Here is an 18,973-nt window from a genome sequence, read left to right on the forward strand (position 1 = left end):
TTGCAGCTACTTAAGCCTACATAGAATAAATACGATATCTCTATTTTAGCATTAAGCCATTCATTTGTGTCACATAAAATATTTTAGGACAGGTAGGGGACTATATGGTTAATGACAGAATACATTTTTTTTTTTATTCTCTGCTAGAATTTGCTTTTGAAAGGCATTAAGATTGTTGCTTCATGTGTCGTTACTCTTAACTGCAATACGTGACTGGTGTGGTAGCATTGTAAAGTACATTATTCAAGTGAGGATTAGGCTTTTTCTTCTTTTTTTCCCCAGCTGTTTGTTGAAGAGGGAGACTGTCTCAGAGTTATCTACCTCACCAAATACTCATCAATGCTGTGAAGGCAGTCCATCAGGGAAGCTGTCATCTGTAGAATATCTTTACAGAAAAGCTAAAGACATTTCCAGGAGAGATGACCTTAATGATGAAAAAGGTATCTCCTTTCCAGTCCAGAGGCAGCTAAGTGAAAAACAAAAACCATCCTTGTTTGGAAATAAAAAAGGAGCAGAAAAGGTCTCTAATGACTCAACTATCATGGCTCATATTAACAAAATTGATCAAAAAATGGAAAAGTTGGATGACAGCCCAGGGGAAACTGGATCTCAAAACCAGCCCTCTAAAAGTTGCTCTCCTGATCATTTTATAGAGAAAGATGAACCTGAGACCTTTATTACAGGAACAAGAATGACAAAAGCAAAGGTGTTAGGAGATTTAAGTCAGCCTGTAAGCAGATATCTAGAACAAAATAGAGCTCAGGTATCCAATAAAAAGACTACAATGGATATCAATGCAAAAGGCCGCGGTTCTCCTTCAGAAAACTTTCCTAAAGAAATGAAGAAAACAGAGGTGTATGGAAAGCCACCATCAGCACATCTAAACCAAACAGCAAAGAATTTGAAGAGAGCACCAAGCTCAGTCTTGCCAAGTTGTGAGAAACGGCAAGAATTTCTGATGGCAGCAACATCAGTTGGAAATCTCACCAAGATAAACACACAGGCACCACTCTGTTACATTGAAAAAAGATGGCACAGTGCTGAGATGTTGAGTGCTGGAGTGTCCAAAACAGTGGCAGATGTGTTAGGGAACTGGCAAGAGGATGATGAAAATGAGATTTCTGATACTGACAGTTCCTACTCTGTAGATTCTCTCTCCTGTGCTTATGCAAAAGCCTTCACAGAGAAACTGAAACAAGAAGATTTTGACAGGAATAAATGTCTCACCAATCCAGAAGATTCTGAGAGTGATGACAGTCAAATGTCACAAGACTCTCTGGTGGAAAAGGAAAATAAAGCCAAAAAGCAAAATAAAAACCGATTTCACAAGTTAAAAGCCCACAACGAGCCAGCTAAGTTTTACCAAAGCAGACCTGATCATCATGTTTCATCTTTGGTGACATCATATGCATTACGCAGGAGACTGGGAAAAGCTGAAAGAAGTTTTTCTCTGGACAGCTTGGCTGATGGAGAAGAGATTCCAGCAGAAGAGCTGATAGAAGAATCCAAATCTGATTCATCTGATGAAGTGCCAGCAGAGATTTTTTGGAAGTTAGAGTCTCCTAGATCACCAACTATACAAACTGAGGAAGACCATGAACTCAAGACCTGTGACACAGAGAGAGAAGGGACAAGTTATGATCTGAAGCTGAGCAGTTCCTTTTATTTGGATACTGAGGCACAGCCTGCTTCCAGTAATGCTTGCAAGCAGTTGCTGAAGGAGACAAAGGTCTCTTTTGTAGAACAAGAAAGGTCTCTTGATAAAAGATTGTATTGCACAAGTGGAAAACCATTGCTTACTACTGATGCTTGGCCTTCATGTGACTTAAAGGGTGAAATCAGCAACCCCCGAATAACAGCACCTTCTTCCCATGAAAATTTGGAATTTCAAGATGCTCGTCTGTGCCCTTTAAGCAAACCAGAGGGTTGGTTGAAGAAAGATGATCTGAAGCAGTCAGCTGCTGAAGTGTCTTTTGTTTCTGGCTCAAAGCAGATGAACAGAATTACTCATTTATCACACAGTATAAATGAAATAAACACAGTGTTCCCCTCTGTCACATCAGAAGTACCTTTACCTGAAACTGAAACAACAGCAGATGCGAACAGAGTTTCTGAGAATGGATCATTAAATAGGACTCTTAAAGGATGGGCAAACTCTGATGAAAATACTTTCTTGGAATCTCAAGATGTAATGTCCTCATTTGTTAGTTCAGTAGGACCAAGCTCTTCTTTTCTTCCTATTTCAGCAAAACATGATTATTGTGAACATTCAAGGTCAACTCATCCTGAACGTGAAAAACTGAATGAATTGCCTACTTATAGGTCTATCACTGAAAGCATGCAAATATTCAGCTGTTTGGAAAGCACCTCCACTGCAGACTGCTTGTCACCTGTATCTGGAAAAGAAGAGGATTCTCTCCCTGCAACTCATCCAGTGCTGCCAAAAGATCATGATCTGAAAAAACCATCTTTTATTTCCGTGTTGCCTGTGCACATTTTGGAGCAGAGAAATGTCTGTGTAGATGCAGATTTAGAGGATGATTTCTTCAGAACTATTGAAAAAGATTACCTAGATGATGACTGTGATAACTTGATGGTAGAATCAAAGATAACAGACACCGGAAGTGCACCTGTCTCTGCCCCTGCCACTGGATGTTCTACAGAACTTGCTCTTAATATGGCCTCAACACAGGTATCTATAGTAAAACAAGTAAAATTTGGAAACTATGAGCAGCTCTTTCCAAGAAGGGAAATACCAACATGTTGTGATGAGGGTTTCTTTCTCAATGACACAAGAAACAAGACCTGCTATCCAGTAAGCAGTTGCGTGCTTCCAGCGTTCTTTGGACAAGGAGCAGAATCAGCTGTTATGGTAGGTCTCCTCAGGTCTGGAGAAAGTAATCTGGAAACAGTGCAAGATATGGATTATGAACAAATGTCTGCAGAAGAAATAACAACAGACACAGATTTTTCTTCAGAGAAAATAACATACCAATGCAACCCTTCAGTTTTTGCTCACAGTGCAAGTTATGACCAATCTGCAACACCAATAGCAATATCTCAAAAAGAGATAATCTGTATGAAAACAAGCACAGACAGCTTGGCAGAGATTGTCTCAGAGATGCCTTCATTCAGAGACAATGAAGAATACAAAGCAAAGGATGAAGACTTGTCTTCATTAAATCATCATGAATTTAAAAGCAAAATTGCTTTAAAAAATTATTCCCATGAATGTTCACTAGCAGACAGTCCTGCAAGTTGCTTATCCCAACATATTTCAGAAAACTCTACATTGTGTGCCGATATCATACGAGAAGAAAGCAGTGAAAGTAAAGAACACAGTATCTTGAGTTCTCAGTCTGTAGTTCAGGAAGAACTTTCATCCAAATATAAAAACCTAGTGGAAAATGAAGTAAGTTACCTCACAGTGAACACAAATGGGAAAGGCACTGAGGCCTTCCATACTGCTCTTTGTGAAAGTACAAATAATTCACTCCCAGAACCCAATTCAGGCATATTTTACCAAGCTGCAAAGAAAGCTAATCTTCTTCAAAGTGCTTCTGAGACTGAAAAATATGATAAACTATTGGAGCATGTCACAATAGTGAAAGGAAATTGTGATGATAGATCTAATCTTACTATGGAAGTTAGTGCCCCAGAAAGTTGTTCTGGGATACGTTCTAACTGCCTTTGCACAATATGCTGTTCAAAATCAACAGGGCAGAAAAACAATATGCATAAGACTGATATTTCTGTGGAATTTGATGCAACCGGTCTGCTGGAAACAGAAACTTGGAACAAATCTTCACTTGAATCAGGAGAAGAGAAAGAAGTCCTTTTTGAAAGCGACTGTTCAGAGAATATTTTGCTTGTTGGAGAGTATGTAAACTCAGAGTTGGGAAGAGTATTTGAATACAACACAAATTCATTAGCTACTGTTTTCCAAGAGGAGAGTCCTTATATGAACAAAATATCCAAGTTTTTTAAAAATGCAGAAACTGATTCAGAAGAAACTATGGTTCCTTATCAGAGTACAAAAGAAGAAATGACCAAATTGATCAATGCTGTAATCAAACTAGAAGAAAATACATTAGAAAGTAAATCCAGACAGATTGAAAGTTTACATGACTACCCGGTAGTCGAAGTCCAAAGTGAAACTGAGGATAGGAGTAGAGAGAATTTTAAAGGCAGCCTATCTCAGAATCCAAAGAAACCTATTGATATTGTAGCTTGTGAAGTTCAGTGTGAGTTTTATACAAACTTGTGCCTGACAGCAGCACGTGAAGAGGCAGAAAAAGAGGGATCAAAGGTAGTAAGCACTGGTGTAGAACACACTCAGGAATCAAAAGGAGTTGTGTGTTCTGATAGCTGTCTTCAGACAAGTAACTTTTGCCAAAATAAAATGAGTGACAAAAGAGAAATAGATATTTATTCACCAGAGCTTTCTGTTGCTGCCCAAAATGCTCCTTCAGCCAGATGTTCCAGCACCACAGATTTTACTCAGAATACTTCAGACTTCCTTGATGCTTGTGAAGGGCTTTTACAGAGAGACACAACAACAGAGAATGTGTTTAATACAGAGGACATAGCTGCAACAGTAATAATGACAGGTAGGCAAGAAAATATTTTAGAAAAACCTGAAAATGAAAAACAAGTAGGTTCTAGCAATTTAACTGAACATTGTATACCAAACTGCTTGGCCCATGAAAACTTTTACCAGGAAAACAAGGTTAATGGATGTGAAGTGACTGGAAGTAAAGAACAAACTATCATGATGAACACTGAGGGGCTGCTTGTTACAAGGCAAGAAGACATATGCACAGATGAAAATGTTGTTTTATTTACTGAAGAGACTCCAGCTGTACATCAGATGTATTGTGACAGAGATGATAAGGAAATCTTAAATCAATCTGAGATCCCTGAAAGATACCTTACAGCTTCAGGACTAGAACAGAATACTCTGTCAGCAGATGATTCAAGGTTAACACAGGATTACTATGATCGTGTTGAAATGAGTGAAGACAGTGGCTCAGTGGACTCTGTTATGGATATAAAAAACACAGTGATGAAAGACATCAATGTACATGACTGTTCAGTTGATGATAGTACTGGAATAGACCAATGCAGAATTGAAGGAGAATCTGAAAGTCTCCATGTTAAAGAGGACAACCATACGTATATGAGTTGCTCTATGGAATATGCTGAGGATGGCACTTCAGAAAACTTGAATGTAAATATTGTTAGAAATAGACCTGATATTTGTGAATCGGATCCAGTAGCCTCCAGAGTTGAGGAGAAGGAGAAAGTGCATTTGATAAATGTAGAGCAAGTAGCCAAAGCAGACAGAGAAAAGCAGATGTTTGTAGAAGAGACAGAGGAGGTAGAACTGATAGTTCTACAAAACCTGAACAAACTGTTCCCAGAAAACAAAGACAGCTGCCAGCTGACACAAGATGACAGCAGATTAAGTGAAATCTTAAAAGAAAGCCAGTGGGTGTCTACAAGCTTTTCTAGAAATGATGAAAACACCAACAAGCCACAAAATCCACCAGCAACTCTAAAGTCTACTGAAAAAATTCAAGAAGGTTCACTTAAAGACTCCCTGTGTCAGTCTGTAAATCATCTTTTATACCTTGGAGTAAGTGACAATTCCTATCTTGTTCAAGATGTTCCCACTGCATTGAAAGGACATACAAAACCATCTAATAGCAGTGTTGGAACTGGAGCTGTTCTTCCTTATTATGAAACATTACTGGAGAATGAGGTCTGTGTTGGTGCACCTGTTACAGTTGACAAAAAGGGAGTAGATAAATCACTTTCTGATAAAATACAAAGTAAAAGTGCTGCTTTCCTGCAAACCAGGATCATGCTGGACAGACAGGAGAAAAGATCCTTTAACAGTGCACCTGATTCTGCTGCATCTGGGCAACCTGTCAATGAGAAGGACATCTCTTCTACTCCCTATAGTATGGGATGTTATGAATCTGTAACTGTTGCACTTAAGCAAGGGTCAGAAGGAAATTCATTTTCCTTGGAAAAAACAGATTCTTCTGAAGGTATAATTCGGGATGTTAACAGCTCTCATGAAGAACATAGCATGGATTTAATGGTTAACAAACTATCAAAAGACTGTTTTAATTCTGTAGAAGATACAGCTCAAGAGAAAAAGGGTGCCATTGTGTCTCATTCACTGCTCTTGGATAATTCAAACTTGCTTTCTTCTTCAGAGAAAGAAATGATGGAAGATATGAGAAAAGAAATAAAGCATTCTTTACTAGACATCTCTTCTCAAAGAACGTTTCACAATATTAATACAACTCAGAAAGAACTTCACTCGTGGAGTTTATCGCAACGTGATGAGAAGGAGAAATGTCTAAACACGAACTATGCTATAACAATCAGTAAAAAAGATAATGCAAGGTTTCCTGATGTATTTGGATATCGGAGTGAGCCTAGAGAGATTCAGGAACGTGGGACTTCTGAAGAGTGCTGTGTAGACTGTCCAGAGAGCACTGTTTCTGAGAATGCTTCAACCCTTTCAGAAAGCCTGAACAAGTCCCCAGGGGAAAATGCACAATATAGTGAAGAGTTTCTAAATTATAATAGGAATTCTTATACTTCTGAATATTCTGCTAGTCACCTGAATAGCCCAGTCTCATTTGATGATTTTTTAATCAGCAGCAATGGAGACAAATGTAAAAATGATGCTGTTCTCTTTGAAAAAGCAAAATACTTTGAAAGTGAATCAACCAATTTAAGTGTATCTGTACCTCTTCTTGATGTTTGCTCTCTAAATCAAAAAGGAGATGAAAGGAAAAATAATTCAGCAGTTACAGAGGCCACAGATGCTCAGAATAATAAACTCTCTGAAGAAGTTGTGAGAACAGATCAAAAGGGGGAAGCAATTCAAGATTCCTTCCAGAATTGTGATGATGAAAGAGAAAATAAAATGCGTGAGTACCTAGAGGACTACACTTGTGCTTCTAATGTGACTGTACCAGAATCAGCCTTGCTTGCTTTTCAAAGCCTGGGACAGATTTGCAGTAAAGAATCAAAGTCACTTCCATCCTACTCTGCAGAAGATATTCCAACTGATACACAGTTTCAAAGCTCCAACAACTTTAATGCTTTTGACACTGCTTGTTTACTGGGTGACTCAAAATCTCCAGTATTTAGTCACCTTGAGGACTCACTTCAAGGCACTTGTTTGACTGAGCAAATATCCTCTAGTTCTGCAGACCTGCACTCTGTAAAAGAAAGAGATTTCCCCCAGGCATTTCCAAAAGTTAATTACCCATCCTTAACAGCATTTTCAGAATCTTCTTTAACTGCAGATTCAGACCACAGTAAAACAGGCACATACGATGTTTTGCATACAAGTACTTTGAAGCATTCTCCATTTGCTGTTTTACAAATGCAAGACACTCAGTCTGATAAGGCTGTGGTATTTGATCAGCTGACACCTGCTTCGGGAAGTATTTTACTTTCTCTTGCAAAAGAAAACAGGCATTATCCAGTATCCGACACAGAAACATGTGAAGATTCTGCATCTGCAGATGGGGAACCTGTACATAGAAGTAACTGTGAACAATTTGACAATGAAACAGCAGTTGATCAGCACCTCTGGGGTAAAGTTCCACTACAGAAAGTTTGCACAGAAAACCCCAAAAAAGTACTTGATGATGATGATGATGATTCTCTTTTAATACCATCATTACCTTTTTGGGATACTGGAAGGGCAATTCTTATTAAAGAAGGACAAATGAGAGAAGTACTTACCAGAAATGAGGAAGAACTGCATTCAAATACTGAGGTTGAACCTTCTGCAGTAAAGAGAAAGCAGAGAAAAACATTAAGTAGAGAACCTGTTGAACTGCAAATGATGGTATCTTCAAATTCTCTGAATGAATTAATAGGCCCACAAATTGCAATGCTGCAAAATCTGTATCCAGGAAATGTTAATGTGGATCCTGAACGCATGAGCAATTCATCTGGTCCAACATGTCCCACATACAGCAGTAGTATTGATCCTAGAGGACTGTATCACACTGTCTCAGGTTTTGAAAAAAAGCCTGTAGATCTGCAAGGCAATTGTCAGTTTGTGCCTACAGGTGATAATCCAAGTAGAACAAGTACAAATGGCAGAAAAGCGATTTTACTTTGCCAAAATAATACAGGTTCAAGTGTTGATAGCCTTGCTGATGATGCAGACAATTGTCCAAGAACGGGAGATGCTATAATGAAGAATAACACTCTGAAGTCAGAAAGACTGAAGTTTTCTGTAATGAATAATCAAAGTACCTCCTTAAAGTTTTTACCAGAAAACCATGATTTGCCTCCACAAGAATCCCAGCTGGTGCAATTCAGGAGCAAAAGATCTTATTTTACTACACAGAATACAAAGAGCTCTAAACAAAGTGAACAGCGACCTTATTTACAAAGTCATAGACTATCAGCCCCAGCTATTGCTGTGATTTCTGATCTGGAATGCACTTTGGAAGCTTCATCTAAGGCAGATCTTTTGTCATATCCTGCGTCTAAATCACTACAAGATTTAAATATGAGTGTAGAGCCTCCATCACCAACTGAAGATGATCTTCGTGGAATTGAAAAATTTTCAAAGCAAGAAACAAAGAATTTTCTACAGGTTAAATCTAAATCCAGATTTCAGCAGAGAATGAAACAAAATAAGAAATCTGCAAACTATAATCCAAAAAGTTTACAAAATTATGTGGAGAGAACTCAAAGCAGCCAGTCTTTAAAAGACTGCACTGTTCATTCTCCGTCATCTTTACTGCCCATAGCTCACCATTCTGTGGGTGCAGAATCAAATATCCATTCAAAGAGTAGTTCTGTAGCTCAGTGTAGTGAAGGGAGAGTTGAAGAAGCTGGATACCAGTCAGAAGAAACAGATTTGTTTTTACAAGACAATAAAGATGCAATGCATTTTAGTTCAAGTGATATCAATCCATATATTCATCCATGGCAACAAGATGGATCATGCAAGATTGGCTGGAAACAGTATGTTTTTGGAAGTGCAAGTGATGTCTCTTGCAATCAAATTCCATTAAACCTGGATAATCGTAAAGTTATGAGATGTTCCAGTGTGGACAATGGATTGAATTCTCAAAATTCTCCTTTTCATTCTCATCTCAGTTCATATGCTACAGCAAAAGTTCTATCAAGCACTTTAAGCAGCATGGAAGATCTTCAAGGATGGGACAAGATCAGACAGGGCTTTGAATCTGCATACCCAAGTGACAGTACCAAGCAGTATAGCAATGTACCCAGTGAAACACTGGAAACTAATCCAGGAAATAATGTTGCTGATTTTGATAATGCTTCTGCGCAGCATGGTAACTCTTCAATGCAGGTTGATGAAATCATGCTGTTGTATCCTTCTGAGTCAGAAGGGTCTTCCAAAAAACCACCAGGAATTACGTGTGAGCAGGGAACACAAACAGCAAGTACAGGAAGGTACAGAAGACAGAGAAGGCACCAGAGAAGCTATACAGATGTTTCTGCAAGAAAGCAAGAAACAAGCAAAGATTTATTTCAGCAACCTTCTTCTTGGGCAAGCATGCAGAACCTGTCCATGCATCTTTCACAGCTTCTTCAGAACACTTCTGAGCTCTTGGGAAACCTCTCCCAACAAAATATTATAGATAACGAACAGAATGCCAAAATCAAGCAAAAGGGAATGGAAGAGGCCGTAAAGGCTACTAGATCAGATAGCTGCACTCAAACTACAGCAGATATAGGCATTCAAACTGAGATTTCAGAACCTCAAAGCAAACACAAAGTAAAACTAGTGCAAGCAAAAATGGAAAATGAATTGAGGGCAGCTCAAGCAGGAAACATTGATTTGAAAGGGATTGGTGCAGATGCAGTAGGTAAGATTCCCAAAAGGAAAGAGGAAATGCTCTCTTTCAAAGACAGAACACCAGAAAGAACTGAGATGAGAACCTTGAGTAATCCTGATTTCCATGACAGTCTCGACAGCATTTTGGAAGATTCTTTTATGCGTCTGCCTCTCTTACCCAGAACCTCCACTCCCATCTTAGGTTTTCAAAAAACATTAAATGCACAGCAGAACGTTGCTTTTGCTAGTACCAGAGTTTCATCTATTGCATCGTCTTTGCTGAGTTCAGGGCAAGATGATTCTTCATGCACTATAGTTAGCAGCCCTACTAATAGCACCTTTCAATCTCCAGCATCTTATGCTCAGGATAAAAGAACTGTCGATGAACTGGAGATTCCAGTAGAAAGAAAACTTTGTCACAAAAACACCTTGTTAGTTGATAGGGCCTCTTCCCCTATTCTTACTCTTAGTGCTAGTCCCAACAGCCAGATAGCTTTTAACAAGTCAGTCTGCTCTTCTAAGGGGCCTCTGGAATATTCCAGTGATACTTCAAGTCCCCTTCGCAGTCAGAGAAAGCAGAGGTCATTACCACGGTCTGGCATGGAACCGCACATGGACAACTTTTCACAGACGGAAACAGACAGTGAATCAAGCACTTCCAGAGACAACAAGGACACAAGACAGACATTTGGCAGTTTCTCAGATAAGAATGCAGCCAAAGAGCTTTTAGGAAGAGGTGGTACAAAAGACTTGAAACAAAAGCATGGACTCATGGTTGACACACACACTACAATTTGTGCAAAACGACTTTATCACTCTAGTAGTACATTAGAGGTCTCTGGCCACAGGGAATTTTTAACAAATGATCGTAGAGACCACAGTCCACTGGAACATTCACTTCACTGTATGTATGTCACAAGGAGAGGAAGAGGCTCTTTAGGAGGAATCAGGCATGAAAAATATGTGGATAATTCTGATACTGCTTTGATTCATAACTACTCACCTCCAAATTCTGACTTACTTTTTAAACAAGAAATTAGTGCCACTTCTTCAAATAAGACAAATGCTGACGAATCCTCAGAACCTCAAGTAGAAGCATCTTCTCTACAATTTCATGATTTCTTTGGGAAAAATGAAAATAGCTGCCCTCTCCCTCTCTCTGATGTGAGTGATGTGCAGACTTCCTTGCAAGATGACAATACAGATTCTCTGTCTGAAAGCGAATGTGACACTGAAATCCTTCTGAACAAAAATACTACTTCTGCAAAGCCTCACAGGCCTCGGAGCTACAGTCTTCGTGACTTACCTGTACACAATAAATTTAGCAACTGGTGTGGTGTTAAGGGCAGTCCTCCTTCTTTGTTACTTAGCTTGAGTGGCAGTACAGCTGATTTACAAAGTCAGGCAGAAAAGAAACCTAGAAGCAAGCAAGCAACAGAAGTGGAAGGAAAATCTCAGCTCTGTGAAAGCAGAAATAGAGAGATTGAAAGACTTCAGAGAGAGCGTGCTCATATTATGTCTGGCATACACCTGGATCTGCACCAGCACCCCCTTACTGTGGAGCTCACCGAAGCAAAGCTGAATTACGGCCTTGGGGAGACAGATGCGCTGCTGAAAATTCTTCAGAGTGGAACCACAGATGACCTGATGTTGATTCCCATAAAGCAGCAACTTTATGAACGGTAAATTACTTAAAATAGTGTTGTTTTAAGTATTTGGAATACACTTCATGTACTATTCATTCAGCTAGGTAACATTTAGTAATGAACACTTAGTCATTGAGCTCAATGAACTATATCTGAAGAGATGCAGCATTAAGCTTATTTTATACATAGTTAAGTAATGCATTTACGGCAAAATTTGGGGGTTACTTAAAGGAGACAGGGAAAAGTACAAGATTCAGTGTCATTCAGATCCAGTGTCACCCTACTCTTAAAATTTTAGCAGCTATGAGAGTGATCATATATGCCCTGTGACCATGGGACTATATTTTGTTGATTTATTGCAGTGTAAAAATAATTGATTCATCCTATTTATGGTAGTATCTCATTCTTGCTTCTGTGAATAAACACTGCTGTATGAACATGCGAAAACCAAAATTGAAAACCCACAAAAATACAAAAGGAATTATGAAAAATAAAGATGCTACATTCTTGTGACTGGATGATAAAACTGAGTTTGGGAAGTTATTGTAACTAAAAAAAAAATTGGGAGTAACTATATCAGTCTCCTTTCTCAATTTGCCTCTCAGCCATTTTAAGCCTTAAACAAGACATTTGTAGGCTTGTCCTACTGTTACAAAACCAGTGGAGTTTTAGAATTTCTGCATCATCTGTCACCATGTGACCGAAGGGATGCTTGCAGGGGGGGGTGTATGTTATTAGATTCCTATAAATTTTACATTACAAAGCTACCTAGTTTTTAAGGTATTTAAAAAACAGAAATTGTAACTTTGCAGGGTGCACTTTGCGGCTCTAATCTTGTTTCCCTGACAGACACATGAGGACTATTGAAACTCTGAGGAAGGAAAGAGAAAAAAGGCTGCAAAGGTACCGAAGAAGCCAAAGTTTGAGTCCTCAAAAGCATTTGAGTCTGTTGCAGACGCTGGATGCAAGTCAGAGGGATTTAGATCTCCCCAGCAGACGGCGAGAATATCTGCAACAACTGAGAAGAAACGTGGTGGAAAATACTAGGTAAGGCATTAGGAACATCTCTTTTGGCATGATGAACGTTAAGAGTGTTCACGATAGGTGCACATGAACAATTTCTACTGGCGTGTCTGAGACTTCTGTGGCAGGAGACAGCAGAACAGCAGAGGAATTATTCTCCTTAATGCTGAAGTCAGAAGTGGTAATCTTTGGGATAAAAAGTGTTTTCAGGATAAAACGTGCCCGATTCCAGAAAAACATTCATTACATTCTTCCTTCTATCTAGTTATTTCACAGTATAACAAGTGCCTAATTTATTTTGTGTATGATGTAAAAGGAAAGCCAAGGATTCAATCTTGACTGATTATAGACCAATCTTGTTTCTTGTTCCTTCTCTAACTTAAAAGCTATAGGAAGTAGTTAAGTGTCATGTTAAATATCAAAAAAGTGAGTTCTGCAGAACCCATCACCATGTAGAATTTGAGTTTTTCACTCCCCATTTCCCCTAAATGACTTTTGCTTCCTCTGTGGTAGGTTAGTAGAAGGGTGTTTTCCCAGCACAGTTATTTTGCATGCGAAATCAGTGCAAGTGCTAGAGTAATCTCAGTGGTGAACTGAACTTGCAGTCTGAATCCATTTTCCAAGCTTAATGCCTCTAGTGAACAAAGAGGAACTTTTTTGGAGGCTACTGTGGCTACTTGCTGTTCTTGAAAATTTTCCTCTTTCATATTGAAAGATGATTTTCTCATGATACTTTGGCAAGTGACCTGGTTTCAAGTAACTTGTATACTGTTTTTCCCCCACTTACCATCCTCACAGAGTTCAAGAACCAAAAAGAAGCGTTCAGCACCCTTCAGAGATTGAGCTATTGCTCCGAGACTATCAGAGGGCACGAGAGGAAGCCAAGACTGAAATTGCACGAGCTAGGGACAAACTTCGTGAGAGAGCTGAACAAGAAAAAAGGCGTATACGAGAGCAAATATTTTCTCAGTTACAGAAGGTGAGTTCTGCATTATTCACATTAATGCACTTTTTAGAGAATTTTTTGATGGTCTAATATTGTTATTTTCCTGATTGACATAATGTGTAGAAATAACAAAGAATTAAATGCAAATTTTTGCTTAAAAAGAGCTCTGTAATATTGAACAGATATACTTCATGCTTCTGAACTACATCTTCCCAGAACTGTTGTTTCTTGATAACATTTTGTGTGCAAGAAACTCCACAGGTTTTCTCAGCGGATAGAGCTTACACAGCCATGCCTGCTGAGCATATCAGCCTTATGCAATAGTTCTGCTAAGGTAAAGTTAGTTTATTTCAATATGCACTTAAACACAAATGCTTTCATTCTTTTTGTCCATTTATCTTCTTAGACTGTCCTGTATTTGTCCCTTATTTTTTCTTCTGTGCTTTGTTACCCATCATGCACAGTCAGAATTCCTGTGAATTTTCTCCAATATCCAAAGACAATACCTTCCTTAGGATGAGTCTGTTCTGACCATAATTTCCTGCAGTTACCTTTGTCACTGGATGACAATGCAGCTATAATGATAGCTGCAGACGTCCTCTCTTCATATGTGCAGAAATGCAATGAACAGTCATTTCCATTGCTCCACGCCCCTTTAAGGCACCTAGAATTCAGGTACCTCCACTGGATAACTGGATCTTATCCATATCTGTAAATCATTTGTGTTGTGAAACATGGATGTACTTCACTAGGGTTGGAAAACCTAACTTAAAGCCATCGTTGCAAGTATAAATCATCTTAAAGTTCTTGGTACTTTCTTATTATGTAATTTTTCCTCATCTTTTAGGCTGGCATGGAACAGTTGTCTTGGTTAAAGTAAAATCTTCAGTCCTTAACAACCACATTTGACCAGCATGTTAAATCAGGGACTACTGGAGAAGTTGGCAAAGAGCATCAAATGGGACTGCAAAGAGTTTTTTTGCCTTCCTTTTGCCCTCCTAGAAACATGCCAGCATTGTTTTGACAGTCTGGACTCTTGTATCTGAAGAACAACAAAAACAGAAGCTAGAGTCATTCAGATCTTCCCAGATTGTCTGGTTTCATGGGGTGATTCATGGCTTATATAAGCAGGTCCGATAGAAAGACCTAAGATTATTAAGTGACACTTATGAATACTTTCTGTCTCACAACAGCTTTTGTACTGTCAGCACACCTTGAACCAGATGAGACTTTAGATGATCCCTCTTTCATCTTGCAGTGCTGTTATCTTTGTTGATTTGACTAAGTGCTGTGCAAGGTAGGTTTTGTGCATTTTGGTCTCTAATATTCTGACATCTATTACAGGAAGAAGCCAGGCTGAAGACTCTTGTAAGTACAAGCACTTTATGTACAGACTCCAGCCTCAGCCTTTCCTCTGGCCCAACATCTGGTTACAACAGTAGTAACACAGCTACATATACTGCAAGTAAACTCAGCAGCCGGGAGGGACAGGTGAGAACAAATTGTTGACAACTGGCCAGTGAGACTGATGTCTCCTGATGCTTCAACAGTAACAGGGACAATACAGATCAGAAACCTTTTTGAGATGGTTCATATTCTGTCATACCTCTCAGCCAAGACAAGTTTGTGTCACTGGTACATGGAGGGCTTACATAGGGTGGAGGGAGCATCACCATGTAATTGCAGAGGAAAATGGCACTTTCATTTCTTTACGCCTTTTAAAGCTGATTTATAAAAGCCAAACAGTGTTACTATTGTCAGCAATGCCATCAGTCAAAAGTTTTAGCAACAACAAGGTTGTTTTGTGGTAAACCAGAATTTGATACTGTCAATGTGCCTCTCAGTGATGAGGGATGCACACATTGACTTGAGAGAGTTTGTGTGTGAACATGAACAGTTCTGAAATTAATGTTTGGAACATGTACCGGCAGGTGACTCCTCATACTTATTTTGCTAAATTTCCTGAGGTAGGTTGTTATTTCGTAATCAGGTGAAAGGAAATTAGTAATGCTATATAAAGAAAAGCTTCCAGCCTTGTAAAGCAGATTTGCTGTAAGTGTTCCATTTACTGTGTTACATAACTTATTTTTCCCAGTTCACACCATAAAAAGCACTTTTTCTCTCTCTCAAATTAGGTTTCTTCTGGAAATGCAGAGCTTTCAAGAGGAGATACAAGAGGTCGTTCAGCTGTTAGAAACAGTCAGCTTCATGTGTTAGAACAACTACAGAAGGATTCAGCATTTGGTAAGTACAAAACATATATCCGCTTATGTTAGAGTCATATTTCAAAACCTTATGAGATTTATTATTTATGCAAGTCCAAATTTAATTTGATTCTAGCTGTTCTGAGGATGTCCTATGATTATGGGACTTCAGAAAAATATTGTCAGCCAGTAGCCAGTTTAGTTAACATTTGCTGAAAAATTAAATGGTGACTTCGTTCCTCTGAAGTTATTTTATTAGCTTACATTTGGTAATAACGTTAAAACTTGAGCTTAAATGTAACTGCAGGGTAATTACCAATACCAAGACGGATTGTCTAGACAAGAGCTATTATCAATCCTTCATCAGGATCAGGTTGATTTGGTGCTCCAGTGGAGGGTTTAAGTCCCTATCATTGTAGAATACTGTTTTTCTCCAGCACCATTTTTAGTGCTGTTTTTTCTTTTTGATTTCTTTTCATGCCTCTGCAGAAGCCAGCAGAATTCAGCCACCCCTCACCTCCAGTAGCATCAGCTGTAGGTTCACTCATGGATTAACTATTTCAGTCAGCTCCTCTTCAACAAAAGGATACCAGGATTTATCTAAACATATCTTGGCTAATGCTACCACTGAGGTGAGTAAATGAGCAGAGTTTTCACTTACTCCTCTACCTCTCACTGGAAGTTGTAGCAAAACAGTGCGTGGGACAAGTTTTGTTCCTCTGCACTGGCAATATTTATTTATTTGCCAGTTACAGAAGGAGACAATGAGCAATTTTAAATGGTAGGGGAAAGTGAGCCAGGCTAGAGCAGTGGAGTTCAGAAGATCCTGTTGCATGTTATCTGAAATGTTTAAAGGAAACTGGTGAAACTATGAACTGTTGCAGAAGAGGAGTGTTGGAGATTTACTGACTCACTGAACATAATAGCCAGATTTTATCATTTTAGTACTCAGTGCTCATCTGGGTCTTACATAAAAATGTAATTTTTATTCTATTCTCTGCTATTCTCATTCTTCCTACATCTGTGTATGGCAGGATGTGACAGCATAGTCGGAAGAGGAAAGCAGACAACTTCACATTTCAGATCAAACAGATTCAGTTCAACAGCATTTGGAGATGCATTTTTTCCCTGCCCTTTTTCTACAATAGACAGTTTAAGCTTATATAAATACTCCTTCAAGCAGAGAACATGTGGGAAGTCAGTCTGGCTCTTCCTACTCCCAGAGGATCACAAGCACTATAAAACGAAGTGTTTGTGGTAAAGCCGACTTACTGGTTTGGCTAACAGATGCTGTAGAAGCATGCAAAAGCTGAACACAATTTATAGTTTATGTAACTTTCTCTTACCTGTTGCTCCTTTGTAATTGTTTTCTAAGGTAATGGCAGCATGCTCTCATAACCTGAGGAATCTCTTTATGTGCCAAGCAGCAGCTGGTTGGAAGTAAGTTTATGGCAGGTACTTATAATGGGAGATCTTTTTATGTACTTGAACCTCTCTTGTGCAAATCCCTTTCATTTGTCTTTGACAGATACCAATGTACTGAAAAAGAGGTGCTGATTTACTACAAAGTCTTCCCTTCAGCAACAAAGCATGGGTTTCTGGGAGCGGGAGTGATCAAAAGATCTCTTCCAAGTGTGTGGGGACTAGTGAGAGATCCTAGCAAGAGGTATCTGTATGACAGAACTATCAACACAGCTCGAATACACAAGAAGGTAACCAGCCATATTCAGCTGGGTGAGTATCAATACAAATCACTGGCCAACATAATGAATCTGAACTTTCTCAGCTCAGACCAAAAAGATTGAAGAAGAAAAGATCGAAGACAGAAATTTAGACTCATTTAATTTCATTTTTTCAGGCTTGAATATACAGAATTTTGTTTAATATGGGAACTTCTGTTTTGCAAAAAAAAAACCCTTTGCAGAGTAAGGATAATCTTAAACACAGCTGTCTGCTGAAGTACAGAGGGAGACACTGGTTTGAAAGTCAGAAGAATCTAGCTTAAGTGGGCTCTTGAGATGGTTGCATCTTCGTGACAAGTTATTGTTATAGCTTATTAACCATATTATACCCTTAGGCAGCTGCATCAAGAAGTTTAAAAAAAAAAATGTTTTTTTTTGTGTCAAGTCAAAGTTCTCAAAGCCTAATTCTCCTTTTTTTGTTTTTTTGGTGTTTTTTTCTCCCCAGTATACTTAGTGACTGATACATCCCTGTGTTACCTAAAGCAACCCCGGGATTTCTGCTGCATTACTGTAGAAGCCAAAGAGGTAAAATGTTTTCTCTGAGGCACAGTGAAATAATTGTTTTAAAGTCATGGTTCAGGACAAAGGAGAGAGGGAAAGGAAAGTTCATACTCATATTTCCAGAAATGGCAGTACAACAGGAAGAAAAGCCATGCTGATATGACAAATGAATTATGTATAAAAATCACTCAGAAGTTACCACCATGAACCAAGCCAAGTCAGGTAGTAAAACAAATGTCACAGCATATTCTGTTTACAAGCAGGATTAGGACAAAAGATTTAATAAGTAATTTGAGAAACGTGCCTAGTGGCAAACAGAGAAAACACATAATATATGCCTAAAATTTTTCTTGAGTTGTCTTCTTTGCACATTCTCACATTCAGGAGAACTTGTCTGTCTTGGCAATTCAGTCTGTCTATGACGCATCAATGCCTCACCCTTGTAAAGAAGTAGTGAGAGGGGAGATTTTGCCAAGTGCCTGGATACTGGAACCTGATGTAGTGAATGGGAAAGATATTACCAGAGTCATTTACATGACACAGGTGAGATTGTGCAGTATGTCCAACCACTCTGATTGTTACAACTGTTCTGTAACAGCTTTTTGCATTCGAACTTCAGAGCTGATAAGTGGCAAAAGAATATAGTACTGTACTCATGCTATGGTCCATGAAGTTTGTGAAGTGATTGTAAGTTACCTTCATTTTATACTCTCCTTTATCTAGTATGATATATAAGGTAATGCAGAGAGAATCTTATTAGGAATAATAAGCATTAATAATAAAAGGAGTAATAAGCATTATGTGCTTAAGTATACAGTCTCAAGTTTTTACAGCACCTAAAGCTGCTGCCTTGGTCACCAAGACTCTACTGTAAAGATTTATTATCAGTTTTAATAAGCTGAATTCTCATACAGTGAGCCAGTAAATGCTATATCCAATGTTAAAGACTGGGGAGTCTTGTTTGTGTTTTCATGCTGCAGTAGATACAGGAAGACCAGCTCTGGCTCCATTCATTTTCAAAATGCATGGAAATCCTTACTGTTAGCTTT

The 18,973-nt window shown here is 38.7% G+C and overlaps 1 protein-coding gene across 1 annotated transcript in view; it reads left to right on the forward strand.

Moving 5' to 3' along the window:
* The window catches only part of STARD9 (StAR related lipid transfer domain containing 9), a 115,312-nt gene that overhangs the window by 95,552 nt on the left and 787 nt on the right, over positions 1–18,973 (forward strand). The window contains exons 24-33 of the mRNA XM_067296498.1: positions 283–11,544; positions 12,358–12,555; positions 13,330–13,510; positions 14,822–14,968; positions 15,613–15,721; positions 16,171–16,313; positions 17,057–17,121; positions 17,210–17,415; positions 17,869–17,948; positions 18,309–18,467. Coding sequence (XP_067152599.1) covers positions 283–11,544; positions 12,358–12,555; positions 13,330–13,510; positions 14,822–14,968; positions 15,613–15,721; positions 16,171–16,313; positions 17,057–17,121; positions 17,210–17,415; positions 17,869–17,948; positions 18,309–18,467 — 12,550 coding nt within the window. The remainder of the gene's footprint in view (positions 1–282; positions 11,545–12,357; positions 12,556–13,329; positions 13,511–14,821; positions 14,969–15,612; positions 15,722–16,170; positions 16,314–17,056; positions 17,122–17,209; positions 17,416–17,868; positions 17,949–18,308; positions 18,468–18,973) is intronic.

This window comes from Apteryx mantelli, chromosome 4 (genome assembly GCF_036417845.1).
Source record: "Apteryx mantelli isolate bAptMan1 chromosome 4, bAptMan1.hap1, whole genome shotgun sequence".
Taxonomy (NCBI): Eukaryota; Metazoa; Chordata; class Aves; order Apterygiformes; family Apterygidae; genus Apteryx; species Apteryx mantelli.